The 22,609-nt window shown below is 40.6% G+C and overlaps 1 protein-coding gene across 3 annotated transcripts in view; it reads right to left on the bottom strand.

Annotated features, from left to right (window-relative positions):
- Positions 1 to 22,609, bottom strand: part of ATXN7L1 (ataxin 7 like 1) — a 114,329-nt gene that overhangs the window by 53,231 nt on the left and 38,489 nt on the right. For all 3 annotated transcript variants that reach the window (XM_084498358.1, XM_084498360.1, XM_084498359.1), the window contains exon 3: positions 21,364 to 21,468. In XM_084498358.1, the coding sequence (XP_084354484.1) occupies positions 21,364 to 21,468 (105 nt within the window). The remainder of the gene's footprint in view (positions 1 to 21,363; positions 21,469 to 22,609) is intronic.

The following is a 22,609-nucleotide window of genomic DNA, read 5'->3' as shown; positions in this document are numbered from 1 at the left end:
ACTATTAAGCTATTTATAAAAATAAACTATTAAACTATTTATTTTTGGAGTTGAACACAATTTTCTTGGTGTAAAACTTCTAACCCAAATTGTCTAAGCAAGCTGAAATTCCAAGAGGTGTCTGTCTTCCCAGAACGTAGCTACAGCTAATTGTAAGCAATCATATAAAAACCAGACCTTGTTCTCAATTACTTATAGAAGATGATTTGAACACTTGGGCACCTCCCCAGTGCCACGGAGCTCAGCAGTACCACTCTGGGTGCAGCATCGGGCTTACATGCATCTAGGGAAAGAGATGAAACTAACCCTAAGAGGAATAAACATTCCTTCTCCAATATTCAGACCTGCAATTCTTAGAGCAAGCTCAGGAAGACAACAGGTCCTTCATTACTTCTCCTGTGCAACCTTTTCCACTGCTCTAGGACTCCAAAAGCTTCTGAGTATTTTTAGAGAGTATTTAGATGCAAAGGATTCATGTTAAATGATATGCAAAGATTTAATGCACAAGTAAAAATCACAAAAATTATACTTCTAATGGCAGCAATGCTGCTGTATATTGTAGAGTTTTAAGCTTACTGCTGTAGTCCTTGTATGCACCTTGCTTCCTTAAGGGGTTAGATGGCAAAGGTCTCCAATATTAACTACTTAGAGCAAACAAGATCATATTTGTTGCTTGATCTGTGCAATGCTATAAAAATCTTCACGAGTGCCCCAAACTTGTATTTCTTCAGACTCCTCAATTCAAATTAATATTGATATCTCTTACTGACTTAATTAAAAGGTTTTGGTTCAGTCAGTCTCCTAGTAGTGCATTAGAATCAGTGACTTAAATTTAAATGATATCCACACAATTATTTTCATGTAATGTGGATATATGCATTTGACAGTATTGCAAAAACGTACTCTAAGTTGCGTAGAAGTTGCTTGAAATTGTTAAACCAGTATTTACTTGCTTGTGGACATTAACTTCAATATATACTTTGGGAAAATAGTCCAGAGAGTATTTATCTAAACATACGGACGTATATTTGTACCTTTTGTACATAAAAAGTACACTCAGAAAATATGTCTTAAAGGTCACCTGTATACATAGGAGGAATATAGATATTATTCCTACATTTGCTTATTCACTAATTACACATTAATTTTCTCCATTATTTGTTCTGAGACCACATGTACCACCCTCAGACTTCCAGATTCTCTCCCTCCCCCCAAATTCTAAGATTAAAAAAAGAGTGAAAATGTTTCAAACATACCAAGTTTCTTACTTCTTTAGTTCTGATCTCCAGTCTGAGAAAACCATAACATCAGTGCGTTCTCACTAAATACATGTGCTCAGATAACGTACAATAAAAGCTGTTCTGAGGTAAATTCACAAAGTTTTTGCAGAAACTTGTGCTCAATCTGCTGCCTCTTCCCTGCTGAACGCTGTGCTGAGGAAGCCAATGTTCTGGATACGCAGCCCAGCAGGCCCCACCACTTTTTGTTTTTATTTAATTCTCATTTTCTACACTGCATATGGAATTTTAGTTATGTTGTCCCTGACAGAGTTTCTGTGTTTTTTGATAATATGAGCAGGCTCACTCCATACATTAAAACTTTCTCCCTACCACATCCCCTTTTAGGGTTCTGAATTCCTGTTGGAGACGAGCATGCCTTTTTGGGGGAAAAAAATAACACACTGCCACTAAATCTTAAGATATCTCATCAGTCTGTGGATACCAACTAGCAGGAAAAACACTCAAATCTGAACAGGCATAGCCCAGAAAACATCACTTTTAGGTTAATTCAAACAGCAGATCTTTCATCTTCAAGGTCAGATGCCCTTTCCAAAAGATACGCTTTTAAGATTGTAGTTTAGATAAGACAGGCTGAGCCGATTTAATAATTAATTGCTGCTGCTGTTCCCCCTGAACCATGTACTCTCCCAGCTTTTTCTTTCCACTGCCCCTGGTATTCACCTGCTGCCCCGCTGTGCAAGCTTAGCTTGCTCAGCCAGCTGAAAGCTACCAAAACAAAGGGGGGAAAAGTGTGAAACCACAAAAAAACAACAGCCCAAACCTACCCAAATCAAAGCACAGAGCTTTCTCGTAGTATTTATAGCCTCACTAAAGGGTGCGAAGAGCCACAGAAGCGGGTGAGGAAGGTGATGATGTGAGCGGGGCAGGACGGGTGTGATGAGAGGAGCAGGTAGGGCTCCTCAGCAGCAGTGTGCCACTGGGGCAATGCACACCCCCATTGGGTGCCCAGCAAGCAGCAACCTGGCCAGTGACAGCCAGCGGAGCTGTAAAAGGGACACCAATGTCACCAGCAGAAAAAGCACCCTGGAGAGATGACGAGGTTTTCAAGTTTTGTTGCTGCTGAAGCAGGTTCCTCTCACAACCGAGCCTCAAACCAGTATTTTCTTTTTCCAATCTATGAAGAGTTACCACGGCTGAACAGTTTATTCCTGCAAAGCATCACTGAGCACTGCCCTGTTTGTAAGGATGTCCTTTTGGAAAACAACAGCTAACACTCTGGCCCTGGCCACCCCATAGGTTGTGCCTCACGGCTCCTGGCTGCAGCTAACCGTGGTAAGGAGGACATGGCACACGCGGCAAGGACAGGCAACTCCTCACACTAATATTTTGAGAAACCAAATGGGTCTGGAAAGAACTGGATACAAAAGGAGAAAAGTTCTTTATTCGCTATCTATATACACCACCAAGAACCTGTCTTCTTCACTTGTGAGACCAAAATGAGAGCTGTGGAGCTTACTTTACGTGGCAGACCTGCTTCATCGGCGACCTGGTGTACCTAGGAAAAGCCAAAGTCATGCAACAGGGGTCTGCTACAGCACTTCTACACTCAGGACACCTTGCTAGACTTGCGACACAACACTATCATAATATTACTACCTTGCCTGAGAGACTCATCGATTTCATTACAAAAAGTCTAAAAAAGTCTGCTGCTGAAAATTCTCCAGAACCAGAACTTGAACAATTCTGCATTTTTAATCTGCCCCCAAGTTTTCAAACTAGAAATATATTGCTGCAGCATCTTATCTCCTAGTTAACTGAAAGCCATATTTTGAGTTCAACACTGCTCAGAAAATTTCACTATGTTAAAACAAAGTCCTACATTATAACAGTTTCACTCCATTAACATCAGGAAGTCAGCGAGCAATAAACAAAACAGAGGTTGCCTGTTAAAATAACAACTGGTATGAAAGACAGTGTAACACTCTTAGGCATAAAAACGTCACTGTCTGTTTGCACCACAAGAATATTGGTTATTGTATTTCTTGCAACCACACACGAGTATTCCATGCATTAAGAAAAGACAAATCACTAAAGCAACAGAAATCAGGAAGCCTTTCAATAGGTTCAAAATAATAGATGGAGGACATCCAAAGATACCAAAGCAAACTGATACAGTACCAGGAGAACTTTTCTGTAGATGGATAATCCACATTAATTAAAGCACTGCTAGATATCACTGCAGCTAAGCTGTTAGTTTAGCTTAATACTAAGACAAAACATTTTAATGTAACAATGTGGGTTACATTTTGAAAACTGTTTAGTCATTTTTGCCCTCAGTACAACCTAATGTTTCTAGGAATGCAAGTTATTTTTATTAGGCAGCCAGCTGCAGACATTGCTGGAAGTTAACTGCGTTAAGTTCCAAAAAAATGAGGAAAATTACAATTCTGCACATGCCTTCAAAAGTTTCCCTAAGACATGAATGGAATCTGTGTTTGAACAGCAAAAGTCAAACAATTTTGAAGCTCGATTAAAGAAAATAATGATTTATTTGCAAGGTATCTTTTGATTCAATGTAAAGCTGTTTGTGCTTCAGTGTCTGAGATTTGGTCCATACTTACAAGAAAGTATTGCTGCAATGATGTATTACAACATAACCTTAAAAAAAAATAACTCTGAGCAACTGCCTACATCTCTACATCCATGCTGCATGATAGGATGTGGAAAGCCAGGTGATAAAATCTTCCTTTTACAGAGAAATCAACAGAAAAAAGGTATTTTAAGCCACGGCACAGTTCCATATTAAATACTTAACGTAACTGTCATCAAATTAAACAAGTTATTGATTACTACAAGTTCACCCAGCAACACTTCCTATGCGTATTTCTAGATGATGAAATTATACTTTTGCTCATAATAAAAAGCACAGATTAGTTTTTGTAAATAGGCACACTTTATTTTTTAAACCACTGAAATACGCAGTGTTTCAAAACTTCCAGAATTATTCCTGCTTTAGGCGACCTGAAGCAGATTTGCACACGCAGTGCAGTCGCTGAGGGTGTGCTAGCAGGACACCCAGCACCACGTGGACCACGCTTTACCCCTGAGCATAAAGGAGCCGTGTTGGCCCAGCATTGCGGCCGCTCAACTTGATCAAATTTTAAAAAAACTTGCAAGGAAATTCTCGGCAGAAACCTTTCAGACTCTGAACCCCCTCCCCATTTCTCCCAAACCAAACCGGTACACCTGCAGGGTGCCTCACAGGAGCCAGCTGTAGGGGTTTCCAAAACGTAAGGTGGCCGTGCTGTACCCGCGGTCCCCCTCCATCCTGGCAGGGTCTGTATCGGGGATGGGCATATTTAAGGAAAAGCAGACCTGCCCCCGACTGACAGGTAGCTGGAGCGTTTTACAGACCAGCTGGTGCTGTGTAGCCGAAATCAAGCTTTAAAGCAAAGTTTGGGATAAAATGGAGAATGGCAAAGCTTAACCAGTAAAGCCAGCGTAGGTCAATGCTGCTGCTGCCTCATCCAGCATAAACGTCTCATGGGAAACGCATTAAGAAAAAGAACCCTGGCTGAAAGAGAAAAAATAAAAGGAAAAGAAAAAGAGGAGGGCCAGGCAGGGTGAGATCCTGCCTTGAGAAGCCCAGCACGGTCTGCAACACAAACACCGGGGAGCGAGCGGCTTCCTCTGCGAGTGAAGCAAGGCTCCGAGCCCTTCCTGTGTCACAACTCCTGCGCTTCCTTCGCGCGCCCGCTGCCGCAGCGACGCGCACAGCCTGCACCGGCACCGCGCTGGGGCTGCGGCCACTGCCCAGGAGATGCAAGGCACCCAGGGGACACACCCAGCTCCCGGCTGTCTGGACTGCCCGCTGAAATCACCTGTGATGGAACAGCTTGTAACTTATAACGAGCTTCAGGTTTTTTTTTTAAGGAAAGGCTGTGCAGCCACGTAAGAATGAAAAGTTGCTGCTCTAAAATTTACAAAAAAATGAAAGATAAAGGAAATGCTATTTTGCATCTCACGTAACTCCAGAAGTCCACTTTACAAAACTGAGTTCAGCAAAGCTTTCTGTATTGATTCCCTTCACAGGCATAAAATGCCCAGGTCAGACATTCAGCTAGCTGAGTATGGCAGAGACACAAAAAACTTACAGGTGATTACGTTAACTGAATCTAAAAGCAGGCTGTAACACATTTTCAAAAGTATTTTCTCATAAATGAAAAGAAAAACTACTACAAAGGTAGCGGTGAACTCCTCAAAATCATGCTTGGGTCAGCTGGAGTGCAGTAAAGTTCGCATTTGCTGAAGCTAAGAGAGGAATTTTGTGAAGTAAAGGTGTGACGTGATGAAGCAGCAAGATGACAGCTTTGTTAGGTGATAAGCAGGTAAAGTGTCACCTGTTTTACTCGCTTTTCAATTGATAATTGTGCAACTCTGACTGCAGAGATTAGCTGCTATAAGCGTATTCTTGTAACGTTAAACAAAACTTTCAAATAGATTCTAACTCTTCTTCAGCATTAAAGAAAATTGCATTGTTTTCATTTTTGTGCTTTATATATTTTTTGAAAAAACAAAATCAATCTAATCCTACTCTAAATATAAAACTTAAAAACCGAAAACAAGACATGAGGCAATTCTACTAAACTGACATTGAACCAAGGTTCGGTTTAAAAAAGAAAATCTGTATTTTTTTTAAATCAGAACTACGTATAGAACAAAAACCCAGGAACTGAGCAGAAATAAAAATAAGGCAGCATACATTACTCAGTGAGTAATTAATGGTTAAAACAAAGTCTTGCATTTAGCAAGATGAATTGTTAGTGTTCAGCAGAAAATATTTGTTTCTATAGCTCTCTTATGAAACCATTATAATTTACACTCAAATATCTGTTTTCTGAACTTTGCTTTATCTCACTGATACCATCTAGCTAAAATTGCCACACACATCCATATCTGTGAGTTAAAAAAAAACAACACACACAACCACAACAAAAAATACGTTGTCTGCTTAAACTTTGCTTCTGGTGCACATGCTGGCAACACCTCCATAATTTCTTCATATAACTGCATCACATGATAAGCAACTGGAAATAAAACTGACCTAGCACATGCACTACCGAGTAACTTGAATCCCTCACTGCGGGTGAGGGCGAAGCAGCAGAGCCTGGGGCCAACCTCGCCAGGTTTCACTGACACTGACCTCAGAAACGCACGGGAGGAAGGGATTTCACCTTCTCCTGCTCACGCTTCCAAAATCCACTTTCACCTTCTGAGTTTTCATCATAAGAAGAGCAAAGGAGCCACTCACAGGATGAAGTTGACCGGGCATCCTTAAGCTAGGGCACAGGCACCGGGTCGGCTCAGTTCCCCCACGCCTGCTGGCAGCAGCGTGCTGTGAGGGCTCAGAGAGATGACGGGAGGCAGGAGAGCACGTGGATAAGGCTGGCACACCGTGTCCTGGAGGAAAGACCTGAGAGTGCGCACAGGCAGGATCTTCACTTGGCTCGTGCTGATTGAAAGTTAACAGCTTTTGGGAATTTCTCTTTCCAAGATCTCCGTAACTGGGAGACACCAAAACCAGCAATGCCTGTGGGGTGCTGCAGCCTAGCGCTCACACAGTTCTTTCTTGGGTTTGTGAAGATAACGTTGGGTACATGTGAAGCTGTGAACACGACATGGACTGGATGCAAAAACATCCCGAGTGGCTTCTCTTCCTAGTTCCCTAAAACAAAACAACACAAAACAGAGCAAAAAGCTCCGTTCCTTGCCTCAGCATGTGTTGACCTTTTCAGTCTTGTCCTTTTCCAATTGCAAAGCCAGGCTAGCTCTGACCTGACTGACTCCCAGCACGCCAGGTAAGGCTTGTGGAGCAGCAGAAGAAAACCCAAAGCGTTGCAGATCTTCCCAAGACTGACAAATGGACATGGGTGAGGTTCTCGTGACTTTCAGGACTCCATGCGAGGAAATGTGAACAGCACCCCTGGGGCTGTGCGTTATGTTCTTGGGTATGTCCTTCCGCTGCTCTTCGGGGAAAACATTATTATTATTTATTTTTTGTATTTATTTTTCTTCTCCCTTCTACCTCGGCAAGAAAAACACCTGATCTTGACAGAGCAAGTGTTACAGGACAGCAGGGCTATTAGCACATCATGCACTTGAGAATATTCACCCCGGTGCACACACAGCCATAGATCTCTGTGCCCAGCAGTGGCACAGACCGCACCGTGAGGGAACGCTGAGCCTTTATCAGCCAACCAAACCCTGATAACTGCTGGCTGAGCATCCTCACCGCCCTCAACATCACTTTATATGCAGGACACGTCAGTAGCTATCACTGATCCAATACGGACAGGAGCTGATACCACTATGGATTTTTTTCCCCCTCAAACATCCATTTACAATTCTCTGACTGGCTTGATTTTTCTTAAAGACCAGCAATTTTGGGTTGGTTCAGAGAGTGCTTTGCTTTTAAAATTCTGACTGATCAAAATATTTCCAACATCATCATCATAATTATTATTATTATTATTATTATTAAAAGGCCACTTAAATGGCTCTAAACATCAGGAAGGTGATGAACCCCAGTTAGAGGACTGCTTCCCTGATGAAAGCACTCCCCTTTCTGCCATAATGGATTTGAACCCAAGTATTTCACCCTGCAGAAGAGGACAAACTATTGCCAAGGGGGCTCAGGTATTTGTTCTCCCTTCCTCCTGCTGAAATTATTTCACTTTTTATAAACATGTTTCCTGAACCATACACTGGATCTTATATGTCAAAGGTAGGGAATGGCTCTTCCTTGCTCTGTTCAACAGCTATTTGGCAGCTTTATTCAAAATAAAAACTTTGATAGGACAGAAGAAATCAGCGTGGTCCTGAACTTGTGCCTTCCCGCACAGGGGGACTCGGTCCCTCAGGCAGCAGGTAATTCAGAGCCTCCCTCGTTTCCTTCCATTTCTTTTCCATATGAAACACGCAATCAGAGAAACAGGCAAAGGCTCTCAAGCACGGTGGTTAGAGCACTCCCCGGGAGATGAGATAAATCCAGCTCCCATCAGCATTTCGTTCCCCAGAGGAGAACAGAGTCTGGCTGAGTGATCACAAACTCCCACCGACACTAGGTGGCCTGCTTAAGATGCTCTTGATTCCAGCCCCCCCAGATTAGGGAAGGATAGGGTAAATCGGGTGTCCCACATCACACACAACCGTTCTGATCTCCAAACTACTGGGTAAGGGAACAGAAATCATTTTGAAAAGGTTGTCCTTTATTTCCTCTGTTTTTACTTCAGTCTCCTAAAAGAGATTTCAACTCAGGCCAAGTGGAACACTCTGTTTCTCTCAGCATGACATTTATTTTGTTATGAAAATGAGAGAAAAATTAGTTATACTCTTTTAGCCTTTTTAACACAAAAAACCTGTGTGTTTTCTTCTTTGGCAAGCTGGAGGAAAAAAAACAACTTATTTTTTCTCAAATGTGTCTACCCATTAAGTGGCAATAAATTACTCCCTAGTATTTATTCCAGATTTTTTTTTTTTTCCAGAAGGTTTTGTTTTATGGAATAAAACAAAGGACTGAGATCCCATCTCCAGCTGAAGGACGGGCAAGCTGGCTGCAGAGCAGGTTGGCAGAGCCAGGCCGTCTGCAGTCACTCAGGAGCTCTCCAGAACCCGCGGATGCGGTTTTTGCGTTATTAACCCAAAAGCAAAGCCTCTCGCCGAAAACCACCTTATACCTGAAGATCAGAAGGTACCATCAACGCTTGGCAGAACACAAACAAGCCGACAGCTGCAGGTCTGAAACACGTTCAGGCCAGAGTGGTAGAAACTATAAGGAACCAAATTAGCACACGTACAGATAAGTATGATATACTGGGGAAAGGTCAATGGAGTTTGTTAGAGTTATGAGTCACAAACGTACTGGAAGGCATAAATGAAAGTGTGGATAGGAGAAATACAATTAACACAGACTATTTAAACTTATAAGTTAAAGGAAACCATGTATTTGCGTTTCCTAGAGGAAAGGTAGCTGTCGAGGGAGGGGAAGGAGCATTCAACCCCTCCTCCCGAAGGCTATCTACAAGGCAAAGAGAAGAGGGTGAAAACAGTCAGTTTTCTAGGCAAGAATTTCACCAGTGGCATGCAACATGGGGCTGTATTAAGGCCGGACCTATCCAACATATCCAGAGAAGAAGGTGGTTAGCCAGCAAACAAGATGTTTGGTATTTAATTACTCAGAGAACTAAAGATGAAAATCAGCAGATTGCAGAAAGACCTAATGTTGCTGAACGGAGTAATAAACCAGTAAATGAGATTCAATGTAGAGAAATGTAAAGTGAAAGAATATGGAAGAAAAAAAAACCAACAATATATACAAAATGACGGTCTCTGAATTATTAGTACAGAATAATGAGGTACTGGTCTTGTAATAGAAGTTAATCTCAATGATCTGCGGTGGTCAAATGTTATGCAAGGAACGCAGCACGACACCACTGCTTCCCTTTCAAAATTGGTTTAAAAGAGCTGGGTAAGGTACAAAAACACACAGTGAGGACAGGGACAGCTCTCTATAGGAGTGACAATTAAACAGATGCAGACTTGTCAAACTAGAAAAGCGATGACAGAGGAGGGTTACGCTACACACTCATTATGAAGGTGGACAGGAAATGAGTGTTCGCTGTCGGACAACAAGTTCAAAACAAAAAAAGGGAGGTACTTCACACAGCGGACTGCCAACTGTTGAGAATCCTTTCCACAGGACGCTAAGCTGTTAAGTCTCCATTATGTTCAAAAAGCAATGGGTCAACAAAATTGTTTGGCAGCGCAGTGACAGACACCGGTCTTTGCAAAGTTCAATTCTTTTTTACAGAATTTCTCTCCTCATCTTACTGCGTTTCCATCTCCCAGGAAGGTATGCTGCACGCCAGGTTGCTGAATGAAAGGCTATCCTGTTCTTCGGTGACTCAGACCCCAACTATCTGCACTGATACAAAACTGTAGGATTTCAACTTCTACAGAACTATTTTCGGTCGAGTACAAACTCTTCTATTACAGCTAGTTCCTGCACCAAGGCTGTGATGGCTTCACACACGTTTTTAGTTAATGGACAGCAAAAAAACCCTCACAACCCTGCTACTGAAAACATGCTGTTCTGCACTGTGCTGTTCTCTGCAGCAGTGCCTGGGTCTGACTACGCCTTTCCTGCCCGTGTGAAAATGCTGAAAAGCTTTGCTGCTCAATTCAGCATTCCCTCTGAATGCATCTGGCATTAGACAGCAATGAAAAGGTTTACTTACGCTGCAAACTAATCCTTTGTCGTCCTAGCCAAGTTCAAAAGCACCATTTTTACTGATAGTCATCTACCTAGAGTCACAGAACGAGAAACACTTGTCTCCAGACTCATCTGGACATCCCCGGGTAGTCCTGCCAGGGTGAGAAAGCTGGAAGTACACGCGAGGGTGCGCTGGACCGCACGCTTCGTGCAACCCGATCAGCAAACACAAACTAAATCTATCCGAGCAAGTCTAATCTACATAAACCTTTTCTGTATTGTTGGCCAATTCCTGGCCCGTGTTTCAGCTTGCACAGATGTATTCCTGCTTCAGTATTTTGAGGTAAAAGCTGCACCAAAAAATGAGACTCCTCCCTGCCAATCCTTCTCCCAGCAAGCTGGATTTTAAAATGAAGCAATTTTTCAGTCAATCTCAAGCCTAAAACACAATTAAAAAAACAATAATTTTCTAGTTATGTAATTAGCAAACTGCAACACCAATGATAGACACATGGAAAGAATAACCCTATACAGCACACGATTTATTCACAGGGAATAAAATGGAAGCAGGAGCATAAAATAATGATAGATTAGCACTAGCGTTAGACGTATTTCTCATATGCAAGGCTTGATATTTTATGGAAGTATGGTATTAGTTATACTTCACTAGATGCAGAGCAGATGCTAAGCATGATAAAAGATTATTTTCTCGGATACCAGAAGTCTGTCCAAAAAAAAAAAAAAGGGGGAAAAATCTGTTATTTCCCAGAACACCAGTCAAGGGAAACATTCCTGGTTAACAGCAACACTAGTCTCACAAGCATAAATAGCTAACGAGGCAGATTTCCTAAATTTTATTTAGGCATCTTAACAGTAGGTAGCTCTTGGTGCAGGAAGCTAAATCGAGCATTAAAAATTGACTCCAAATCAAACTACACACCTAGTGAGGTGAACAAGTTGCCCCTCATCATTCGCCTAATGTATTTCAAACAGTTCTCTCATTGTGTCTCATAGAATTTAATTAATTACTCTATCTAGATGAATTTAACAATTTTATTTTAAAACCAGAATCTTACGGTGCTTCTAACCTATCTGTAGTGATAAAGTGTATTTTAGAAGAAGGTCTAATTCAATATTTTTAGATTTTAATATGACAATTATTACATTAATACCACTAGTTAAATAGAATAGCATTAAGCTATTAAGATAATTACATGAATCACTACAGGATTGTGAAATGGAAAACACACAGAAGAGCTTCAGCTATAGTTGAAATGATGAGAATTTTAAGTACAGTATTTTATGCATGGAAACAAAATGTTTTGAATAGATTTGGCACTAGTCAGGTACCAAGACGCTGTATACTACTAGTACACAGTGAAACGAACAGAACATTTAGATTTTAAACATGCAGCTGTGATAAACATGTTTGCACACTGGAGGAAAATAAAAATCATGTTGAAATAAAGAAGAAGAAATACTTTAAAAATTCAGAAGAATTTATCTGGGATAAATATTATTACTGAGCATTGTGGAGAAAGTATCTGAAGTAGATTTGCAAGCCTTGTACTGGCTGGTTTATCAATAGCTGACATTTTCCTCTACTAAAAAATAGAATATTTTGTAAAATACCGAATAAATTCATTTATTCATGAAAGGCATTTAGCATAACTACTTCCAACTTAAAAAACAAACAAACAAAAGCTCTCGAACCTCAGCTCCATTCTTATTTCAATTGCTCTCCGTTGCACCTCTCTGCAAAAGGACAGGTTCTATCCTATCGCCCTCCGGCATGCCAAAGGACTTTGGTCTTCCACGCTGTACCCCAGGCGGCCTGTTGGTGTTAGAAGAGGCCATGGAAGTGGCAGCAGAAAGTGGTATTTCGGACCATCAGAAGTGGTATTTCTGGACAAGTAAGAGACTGATGTTCCTGCTTGCTTTCTGCTCACCATAGCAGCCTGATCGGGGCAGATGCGTGGGCTGGAGCTGGCCTCCAGGTGCTCTGGCCTCCTCCAGCCCTGGCTCTCCAGCACTGATCTCCAACCCTTCCTGCCCTCCACCTCACCCAGCTCGTGGCACAGGAGGTGGTCGGCTGCTACAGAGGGCACTGCCCCAAAACTGCTGCTGTTTCCTTTGGGAAGAAGCAATGGACAGCAGAATCAGTGTTTTGAGGCAGCTTTCTGGTACAGCTTTGAGTAGATGAAGAGCAAGAAGTCGCTAAATCTATGCTTTGCGAGAAATTGCTAAAGATAACATACTATAAATGCATAGAAGAGTTAGAAAATTAACTATACCTAAAATGTTTAGGCAACTGTGAGATGTCATTGTCGATGGGCAGGCCCATACGCAGGAATGACTTCAACAGGACTGAGATGGGACTTATAGCATTGGGTAGTGACTAATCCCAACGTTAATTACCTTCTGTGAGACACACTGAGTACAACACATCTGAACGTAGTACTACCAGAAAACAACCACACCCAAAAAACCCCACCACATTTTTCTTGCCTGATCACAAGCAGGATACATAAAGAGATAACAGAGGGAAGAGAGCTGCTTTTGAAACTTCTGTACTTTTGAATACAGCAAAGAAGCAAGGATTTCAGATTTGGGCCTTTGGCAAAGTTGGATTCCACAACTGTACCTTCTGGACAGTACATCACAACTTGATATAAAAAAGGATTTGTTCTTTCTTATCTTTTACTCAGCAAAACACTTCCAAGCAGCAAATTATAAAGCTTGTACAACACCAACACCGCATTCTTTCTCTAAGATGGGAGACATCTACTTAATTCAGCCCAGGGAAGGCATGCTATGGAGAGCTCTAGCACAAACGGTCCCATTTCTAATTTTGTCAGGTTTTTACAGGTTATGATGTTAAGTTTTCACTGCACCTCTTCCCTCTGCCTCACTACCGCAGCCCCAGCCCTCCAGCAGTGAGGCAGTTGCAAGGAAGAGGCCCTAAACTCAGCCCTGTAAATTATAGTATGTAGGAGATTAAACTTAAGCCTAATGCTACAGTCAACCTTCAACAGCTGAGCTCTATAAATGGACACTCCTTAAAAGAAATCCTTATTGGTTACTATTTAAAACTACATCTCTATTAAAATCTCGACTGAAAGAAATTACAAGCGATACACATCTCCCATCAATGCCATGACAACACCACCCGCTTCGAGTATGCACGGTATCATTTAGCACAATTTGCTTGCAGGTTAAAAAAACATGTAAGGGCTCACTAAACAAATATTACCAATGAATACGCTATGCGAAAGAGAATTTCTATTGTTATAAATTAGCTTAGGTGTAAACTAGAACAATACACTTTCAGGGCACTGAAAAGCCCAGCTCTGTCAGTCTGCTTCCTCTGTAGATTTATTTAAGATCAGCACTGTAAAATTACAGCACAATCAAGGCACTGTAAAGGCAAAACAGAGAAAGTTAGGGAAAAGATGACTGATCGATGTTTTAGCCTCAGATTTTTCGATTTCATACACAGGTAAGGGGCGGAGGGGAAAAATTACTATGCTAAATAACAACTGTATACATGCTGCTCACTGTGAGTGTCTTCTGCTGAATAAATCCTGCTCCCCAAAGTGCAGTCCCTTGAGAGTTCAACCCTGCCAAAACGTTCCTGCTATCTCATTCAAAGAATCTTTTGAATGAAGGAATTGTCAATTATTGATGCATTGACCTAGGGCGAATTTTTGAAGCATCTAAGTTTTTTATGGGCAGTTGTGAGCTTCCCACTTAGGCTACTCATTGACCTGATCTCTCTCTACATTATATCTATGTATCTATTTGTATATAGATATATATCAGAAACAGAGTTCAGACAGATTTATAGATAGATATCTATATATCTATGGGCTGTTTTAGGCTCTGTCACTGGTCATGAATTAGTAACAACAAACAAGACAGCAGTTTAAGCAGTGGAGTGATAGTAGAAAATACATATTTTAAAAGCCCCATAAAATACTGTGCTACTTTTTCTAAGCAAGCAGGCCAGCCAGTCTGAACACAGCTCCACTTTAAACTCGCAAGCTAGACTAAGAGAAGAAAACACGACAAACTCTTTCCAGCCTCCAGCAGATCTCAGCAACCTGCAAAGTGAAGACAGTACGTTTGCTCTGAGCATCAGCTGCGCATCTTTCAGTCCCTGCCACAGTCCGTCCCTTGGAGCTGGGTGTTACTCTCTGCATTCAGGTTTACTTTGTGTGATACATCTCCAACACAAAATGCGTTTGTTGCTCTTGCTTTAGTGTGGCTTATGATGCATCTGCTGGTTAGGACATTCTCTTCTCCTAAGAGGTGGAAGATGAGAGAATAGCTCCTAGGCGGTAAGGCTACTAAATCCAAATCTCTTGCTTCCTGGCCAAGTTATTACAGAGAAGGCAGGATTTTGTTTTGTTGTGTTATTCTTGAATGAACATGGCCTCGCCAATGCCTCTTTCATGGAGCTCTCTCTAGGGTACATCCAAAAAAAACCAACCCAAGCTGTCTGCAGTTCTGGCCGAGCACAGGAGCCAATACTGAGGTGACCAACACCCTCATGCATACAAGCAGCTATGAAAGATTTTCATTTACTTCTTGATTTGAATTACATGTTAAAATTTCATTTTAGCTTTTACGCACTTAAGTACTTCTCTGAATCTGGCCAGAGTCTATCAGCAGTCAGGATACAGAGCTGTTCTCTCCAAGACAGATTTTCCATTTCTGCACCTATTCAGAATCCCAAGAATTGCTCTGACGGTCTAAAAATACAGCACTCCAAGAGTATGTAGGGAAAGAGCTGAATTCAGAAGAGTGCTGTTTTAGTTTTGCTTCTGCAAGGGTAACATCCACCCTATCTGGATTGTCCAGGCAACGATGTGCTATTTAAATTCTGCAGGAATGGTGCAGAAAATGGCTCATGGCCTCAATTTCAGAGACTGCCGCTATGCTGGGCCCACAGAACTTGCATCGATGGAGTCAGGACCAACCTACATCACCTGCAAGTACCATTGCAGGAACTGGAGATCATGTTTTCACCATAGACAGGAAACAGTTAGGTCACTGGCTGCAATTTGGTCTTAAGATTTCTGATAGAAAGACTGTAAAGCTAGAGAGAATTTTTACATGCTTGTAGCTACCAGGGGGTTCCAATATAAAGTAATAGAAATGAAAGATACAGACAAAATGTGTGTATCCTAGGCAATTGTACAGGTCAAGTTAAATGTACGAATACAGTACATGTAAAATATTCAATTTCTTCTCTCCCATCCCCCCAAAAGAAAAAAAATATGGATTCTTGCCAGTCCAGCTGCTAACATTAAACTGTTGCCATATTTAACAAAAAGCAGGGGGGATGAGAGTAATTTTCATTATTGTAGTTCTCTTCTGCAGTGAAACCTTACCGTGTGACAGCCCCAAAGTTATTTGATGAGCAGCGATACCATATAACAAGTTTTGACAAGGCTGTGAAACAAGAAAATCCCAGCAACAGAAGGAGAATTACTGAAAATGCCATTGTCCTTGAAGGGCACAAGAACGCTCCCCTGACAAAAGGTCAAATGCAGTGGATAAAATATTAACAATTACAAAACCCCAAACAGGCGTATTTTGTAAAAAGCAAGCCACATTTCAATAATTGAAATAATATCAAAGCTGAGAGTAATCCATCAAACATGACAGTGATACCCATATCAAAATCCTTATGCAAAAAGAGATGCCAGCTAGTGATGTTCCAGTTCGTGGTAAGAAAGCAAATTGTTCACACTGGAAGCTCAGCCTGCTTTTCTTTAATCGTGGTTCATTAAATTGTAACACACAGCTATTACAATGGAAAATAGCTAGTCTGAGTAATTCAAAGTATATAACCTCTCTTAGAAAATAATTATGATCTGGAAGGGAAAATAATTTATTTATATTCTCCTGTACTTCAGTACTTGCAAGCTTGTTTGTCTTTTAAATGGTGCTTAAACAGCCCAATAGAAGGATAAAAGGAAATATCCTTTTCCTCCTTTCATGAGGACATGAATAAGTCGACCCAAGGATTTATAACGCAGAAGTAATGAAAATTAAGGGCAGCTTTTTTCTTTTTTAAGGGATAAGAATTTTTACTTCTTAATCAGAAGCCTACAAAAAAACAACCTTAGAGACAAGAAGGAAAGACAGCAACGAACCTGCAACAGAGAAGTGAACAGAGGAGGAGATCTACACATTCATTTTTCCTTGACAAAACAAACGTGTTCTCCTCTATACGCTACTACTTCATCAAATAGGGGTCTTAGCTATTCGGCTCGTTAAAATACCCTCCTCATTTTTTTGAAATCATTCCAGAGTATGTTTGGAAACTTTCCTTGATGATTATACTGCAGTGATTGTTTAAACCAAGCTTCGCTATTTAGCTTAGCTAATTCATGCCAGCCCCCCCCCCCCCCTTTACTTTTAACACTTTTTAAACACATTAATTTGTTTCCTCATATTAAAAGAGGAACTCCAGATGTTTTGACAAGCTCTCTGCTGCTCCAGAGCTACCTTTTGTAAGAGGTTTTCTTTTCAACAGGAAAAGACCAAAGTTAGCAAGCCTATGATTGTATGGAACCTTTCTGAAAAAGCAACCAGAACTGGATCTGATGCTCTTTATTCTGGTAAAGGGTAATGCAGTTTAAGAATATCAAGCGTTGCTCCGAGTGCAACTAACAAAATAGAAACATCTCCTGGGAAATGGTACGGGTCCCATCTCAACAAATAACAGATACGTCTTCTCTTAAGTTCTGCGATAGTCTACGACAGACAGCTCAGCACAGGCTGCTACCCTAAAAATCTTCCAGAAAACAGATATATCGGAGAAAACAAACAAAAAACAAATACCAAGGACACTGTGGTACTTCAGGGATACTAAAACACTACACTTCCAATGTCCCAAAAAGTGCTCTACATCTTCATTGAGGTCAGCATTTGAGAACAAACAGTCTCAAAACAAAAATTCCCCACATGCCAATATACTTAGACACTCTGCGAGCCATCTAACTAGGCTGATGCCTCATTTCAAAGTAGTTTATGGAGAAACAAAACAACTGCATGTTCGCATATTAAACAAACAAACAGAAACCTAAGATATTGTTGCACTGCAACAAGTCACTGAAAAGAACTGGACTCAGAAGCAAACAACACCATTCCAATCCTATTGTCGATGACATGGTGATATATTATTTTCAGAGTGTACAATAGTACTGAGCGACCTCCAGAAATGATTTGATTTATATTTCCTACCCAGCAGCCTATAACAGCAAGTAGCTCTTTCAGTTGGACTTACACCATACGAACATGAATGGTTTAATCCTCATAAATGGATGCAAATGCTTATCCCACAGATGTAAGGACCTGAAACTGCTCTTAATAGCTCAGCACTTCCCTTAGAGGCTTGGAGAGATCTCTTGCTTCGCAATGCCAAGCTTTATGCTGGGTTCATTACAAAGACTGTCAAGATCAACAAGTCAGTCCTCTAATCAGCCAGATCTCTTATTTTACCTTTCTAATTTCTACTTGTCTGAGGCTATATGATGCACCGCTTCTCGTTTTAAAAGCCTGAACCACAAGCAGATTTTTGTCTTTTTCTGCTCAATAGTCCAGGAAGCAAACCCTTAAAAGTTAAACAACAACATCTGCTTCTACAATCTCCACAACTTCCCAGTGCCATCGAGGATGGCTGCCACATGTCTGAAATTAGAGACAAATGAACCACTGGGTCGACTTACGCTCTGGAGAAAGGCAAATGCCATCAAGGACTCAAGAGAAGTGTACCACAGCCCAAATGTTCACTAAAGTAAGCATTCCAGTGCTGCTCCAAAGCCAAGACCTTCAAGTTACAATGCAGAGAACCTAGAGACATAAAGCACATGTCTGGCATGGATCTGAATCCTTACTGAGAGAATATGCACTGGATCTTACCAGGGATATTAGCAACAAACCACACTTTGCAGGAGATTCTGGGATAAATCTCTACTAGTCCTTGTCAATAGCAATAAAGGCTCCCCAGGATGCAGCCTTCAAGAGCCAAAAAAAAACACCAGTGCTGGCTTCTAACTCTGCCTCATTTCATTGTCTTCGTTTCAACTTTAAAGCTGCAATTCAAGACATGTAAAATAATGTGTTTTACAGTAAACAGGGCAGTCTAAAATAACCTCAAAGTCTACTGACTGAGGTCTTCTCTGTCACTGAATTTACAGGTATACTGCTGCATGACCTAATTAATTAAACAAAATTTGATTAATAAGATACATGTCTAGCTCTTCTTTTAATCTTACTCATTTCATATTAAAATGATTGTATGTTAGCCAATGTGTGTCAGTAACACAACCTGTAGTACTTTCAGCAATAAATTTTTTTTGGAAAAAAATCATTATTTTTCAATAATTACTAAGACCTCCAAGAACACTTCTCTCTTCTAAAAACTTTTTATATAGGTTTAGTACATCACCTTTGCTGTTTTTTCTTTAAAACAATGCATATATATATATATATATATAAAACAAATATACACACACACACACATATATAAAAAATATGTATTTAAAGCTCTTCTCTAGGCCTTCCAGCAATATTCTAGAATACCTTCCCTGAAATAAGTCTGCCTACATCAGTTTGTTAAGTATATTAAGTACAATCTTCAAGGGGCAACACCTCTGTTCAATTATTTTCAGTATGCTCCATTTCTTTTAATGCAGACTTTTTAAAAGTCTTTATTAACCTTAGGTTCTTAAATCAAGTAGTTCAGAATTTAACTCTCGGTTGTTCAGTGTAACAGGATTGTGATGAAGTAAAAGGGATTGCATAAATAATGGAATAATGGAGAAAAGAGAAAAAAAAAGAAAAAAGGCCAGTGACTCACAGGATCTCTGCAGTTCACAAGCAACACACTAATGCTGATGTTAATTGGTTAATTCCAGAGAGCTCAAAAAGTTCCTTCCAACACGGATTACTTCACTTTCATCTATAAAAAATACCATTTTGTCCAGCTGTTTAGTTTTACAATATCCTTTTACAGCTCTTCAGTCTCCTCAATCTCATTTAAAGGACGTATCACCAGCAAGTTCTTCCACCTCTGCTCTTTCTAGCCGAGTTCACAGAATGGTTGTTTTGGCTATGCTACCCTGTACCAAACTTGGACATTAAGATAAAGAATTCAAAACACTAATCCAGCATCTCACTTTACACTTCTTGCAGGAGTTTCACATGGCTCCTACGTGAAAACAGGACCAGCTTTCATACCACTCTCCAGACCAGGTGGTCACATCCAGGAAAGGGCACAACTACCGAAGGCTACCACACAGCATTGTCAATAGCTATGGGTCAGAAATTCAGCAGCATTTATTTTCTGTTCTGTCATACACCCCTGTATAATGCACCAATGCTTATGGCACCCACTGTACCGATCAGCACACACAGAAGCTTTTCTGCTGTCACCGAAAGAACCATAAGATACCTGAAGCTGGACAAGAAAAAACTGAGTATAAGAGCAAGAAGCAAATTTTGGAGACAAAAAACATAAAAAACCCACACAGGACTGCTTGTCAAAACCCTGGAATTAGCATCCTACCCCTCCAATTAATTTAGAACGTCTTTTTCATAGTAATACTCTTTCAGATCATAAATTACTCAGTGGATGCTAAAAGCTGTATTTCCTTATTAGTGTTTTTTCACAGTTATTTCAGTTTGGGCCAAAGGTACCAGTGAGTTGTATGACTGCTTTTGAACATGAACACACTTGCTACTGGTTGGTTGTCAGCAGTCCATCCGTACAAACCCAAGGTAATACTTTGTTAATCTCTCCTTCAAAGTAAATACACTTTTACATTTTCCACTTACTGAGTTGCTTTGCTGTCAAGAAGACAGAAAGGGACACAGGATTTATGAAATCTATTTGTTGTTCGTAGTCAAGGCAAACTTTGCTGGTTCTTTTTTTTTTTTTCCCCATCAATGTATTTCACTGATACCATCCTCAGTACTAGCTCCCATTCATTATTTTGCAATCACCTTCAAATCAATTTGATTAAACTGAATTTTAAGAAGAAAAAACTTTAAAACTTCAAGCAAATCTAGTCATTCCAGTCACATTTTGCAATCCTTTAAAAAACAAAAGCCAGGAACAAAACACTGGACAAATAACAAATAAACCACCAGATAAATAATAAATAAACCAGACCTTGAGATGAAGTTTTTCAGAGATTATTTGAGAGTAGTTTGTTAATCAATAACAAAAATTTCTAATTAAAGCAGTTTTGCTTAGAAATAAACAAAATAAAAGTTATCTAATTGTCATACTAATTGAGAAATAAATATCTGCACATTTCTGGTTTCTCAAATGAACAGCTTTCAATAGAATCTTAACTAATGTGATGTAACATGCCAATTATTTCAAAAATTAAACCATATAAGAGATATAAAAACAAATCTGTAAGTTCCTACATATAAATCCCATCAGAAAACAATCCATCATAACATCCAAATTCTGGTTAACATCAATCAGTATCACTCACTGTGCCACTTTGATAAAAGACAATCCAATATTATATTATAACAGCTTTAGGCTAGCTAGTATCTAACTAACAGGATTTATTTATTGTAATAGGTTAATTTAGTATAACAAGTTCAACTTGAAAAGCCCAGCTTCTAGAACAACTAATTTAACTTCCTTCTTTACAGGAAGCATGCCTATTGAAGGCATTCCTGATATTTTCTGTGGAAATAACACAAGATAACTGGACAAGTATCTGCAATGCCTCTGTCACGATTGTATGCAAGGATTCTTAAGAGAACCATACGCTGGTTTGGCACTGTAATTCAGGAAAGAAAACATTCACTTACCGCAGTGTGACTGGAAAACCTGTGGCTTCACTACCTGATTGCAGATATTGCACACTACAAGATAGAAATCATCATGAGCTGGATAATGGCCAAATAAGTGCATATCTGTGGGAAAGTTAAAAATATATACAAGAATTAGAAGTTATGCTTTAAATAGATGTTAAGAAAAAAAAAAAAAAAAAGAAAATACTGTAGGGCCGTTACTGTTATATTAACTTATACAAAACAATTTTATACACTGCTCGATTAGGGCTTCTTACTACGTTAAAGAGACATTTTTCCCTCTTCTGGGTTTCACGGAGCTGTGCTAAAGCTGCAGCCACATCCCCTCGGTCTGAGTCTGAACAATGCTCACTGCCAACAAGTGGACTGAACGTTTCTGTACCGGTCAGCCACAGAAAGAGCAGAAGAATATGTCTTTTAGCATCCCTTCCTAAGGATTATGTTAGGAAACAGGATGCCTGAGTTAGGCTCCATGTTACAATATTCCGAGCATGACTACAGAGTGCTGGAGAAAGTCTCCTGCTTAAAAGCTGGTTAGAATAACCAAGGTCAGCTTAAACCAGTCAGAAACACCATCCCTGTTTTGAACCAGGTGTCATGATGTGAAATTCCCGATCCTTTGCGAACACCCCTCCTTGTCCAAATGCCCTCCCGTTTGGTTCCCTGACAAGCCACAGACGGTTCCTGAGGTATTTCCCAGTGACAGCATGAGGAATTGCATGAAATCAAATGATGGGACAGGCAAACGATGACAGGCACTTGTCCCTCCCAGCTGAAACACAGACTGCAAGGCATGCATTAAGCCATTACAGGCACCGAGCACAGTGGGCTTCCATTACTGCCGAAGGCCTCCCAGCTCTGACACCAGCAGTGAGTTAGCGCGTTTCACTGCCTTGCCGCAACTTAGGAACAAGTGTGTGGACTCATCCGCCAATTTTCAGCTCTGAAGGCAGTCAGTACGGTCACTCCTGTTCCTGTGACCGTGTTACCACACCCAGAGGTGCTAACGAAGGTGCTGCTGCCTTTGTGACCGCACGCCTGGTGCCAGCTGCACAGATCGCGCTGCTCCCCGAGCAGGGCCGCGACATCTTCGCTTGCAGTCATTTACTCAAGGACGTCACCTCTTTGTTGAAGGATGACACTAAATGACATTCCAGGGTTATTCAGCAGCTTCCAAAATCTATTAGAGAACCTGCAAGTGCGACTTCTGACTCAGCCTAAAACGCCAACCTGGCACCTTTCA

The sequence above is a fragment of the Aythya ferina genome, assembly GCF_964211825.1.
Source record: "Aythya ferina genome assembly, chromosome: 1".
NCBI classification, from domain to species: domain Eukaryota; kingdom Metazoa; phylum Chordata; class Aves; order Anseriformes; family Anatidae; genus Aythya; species Aythya ferina.
The sequence above is the reverse complement of the archived record's forward strand: the minus strand, read 5'-3'. Positions and strand labels throughout refer to the sequence as shown.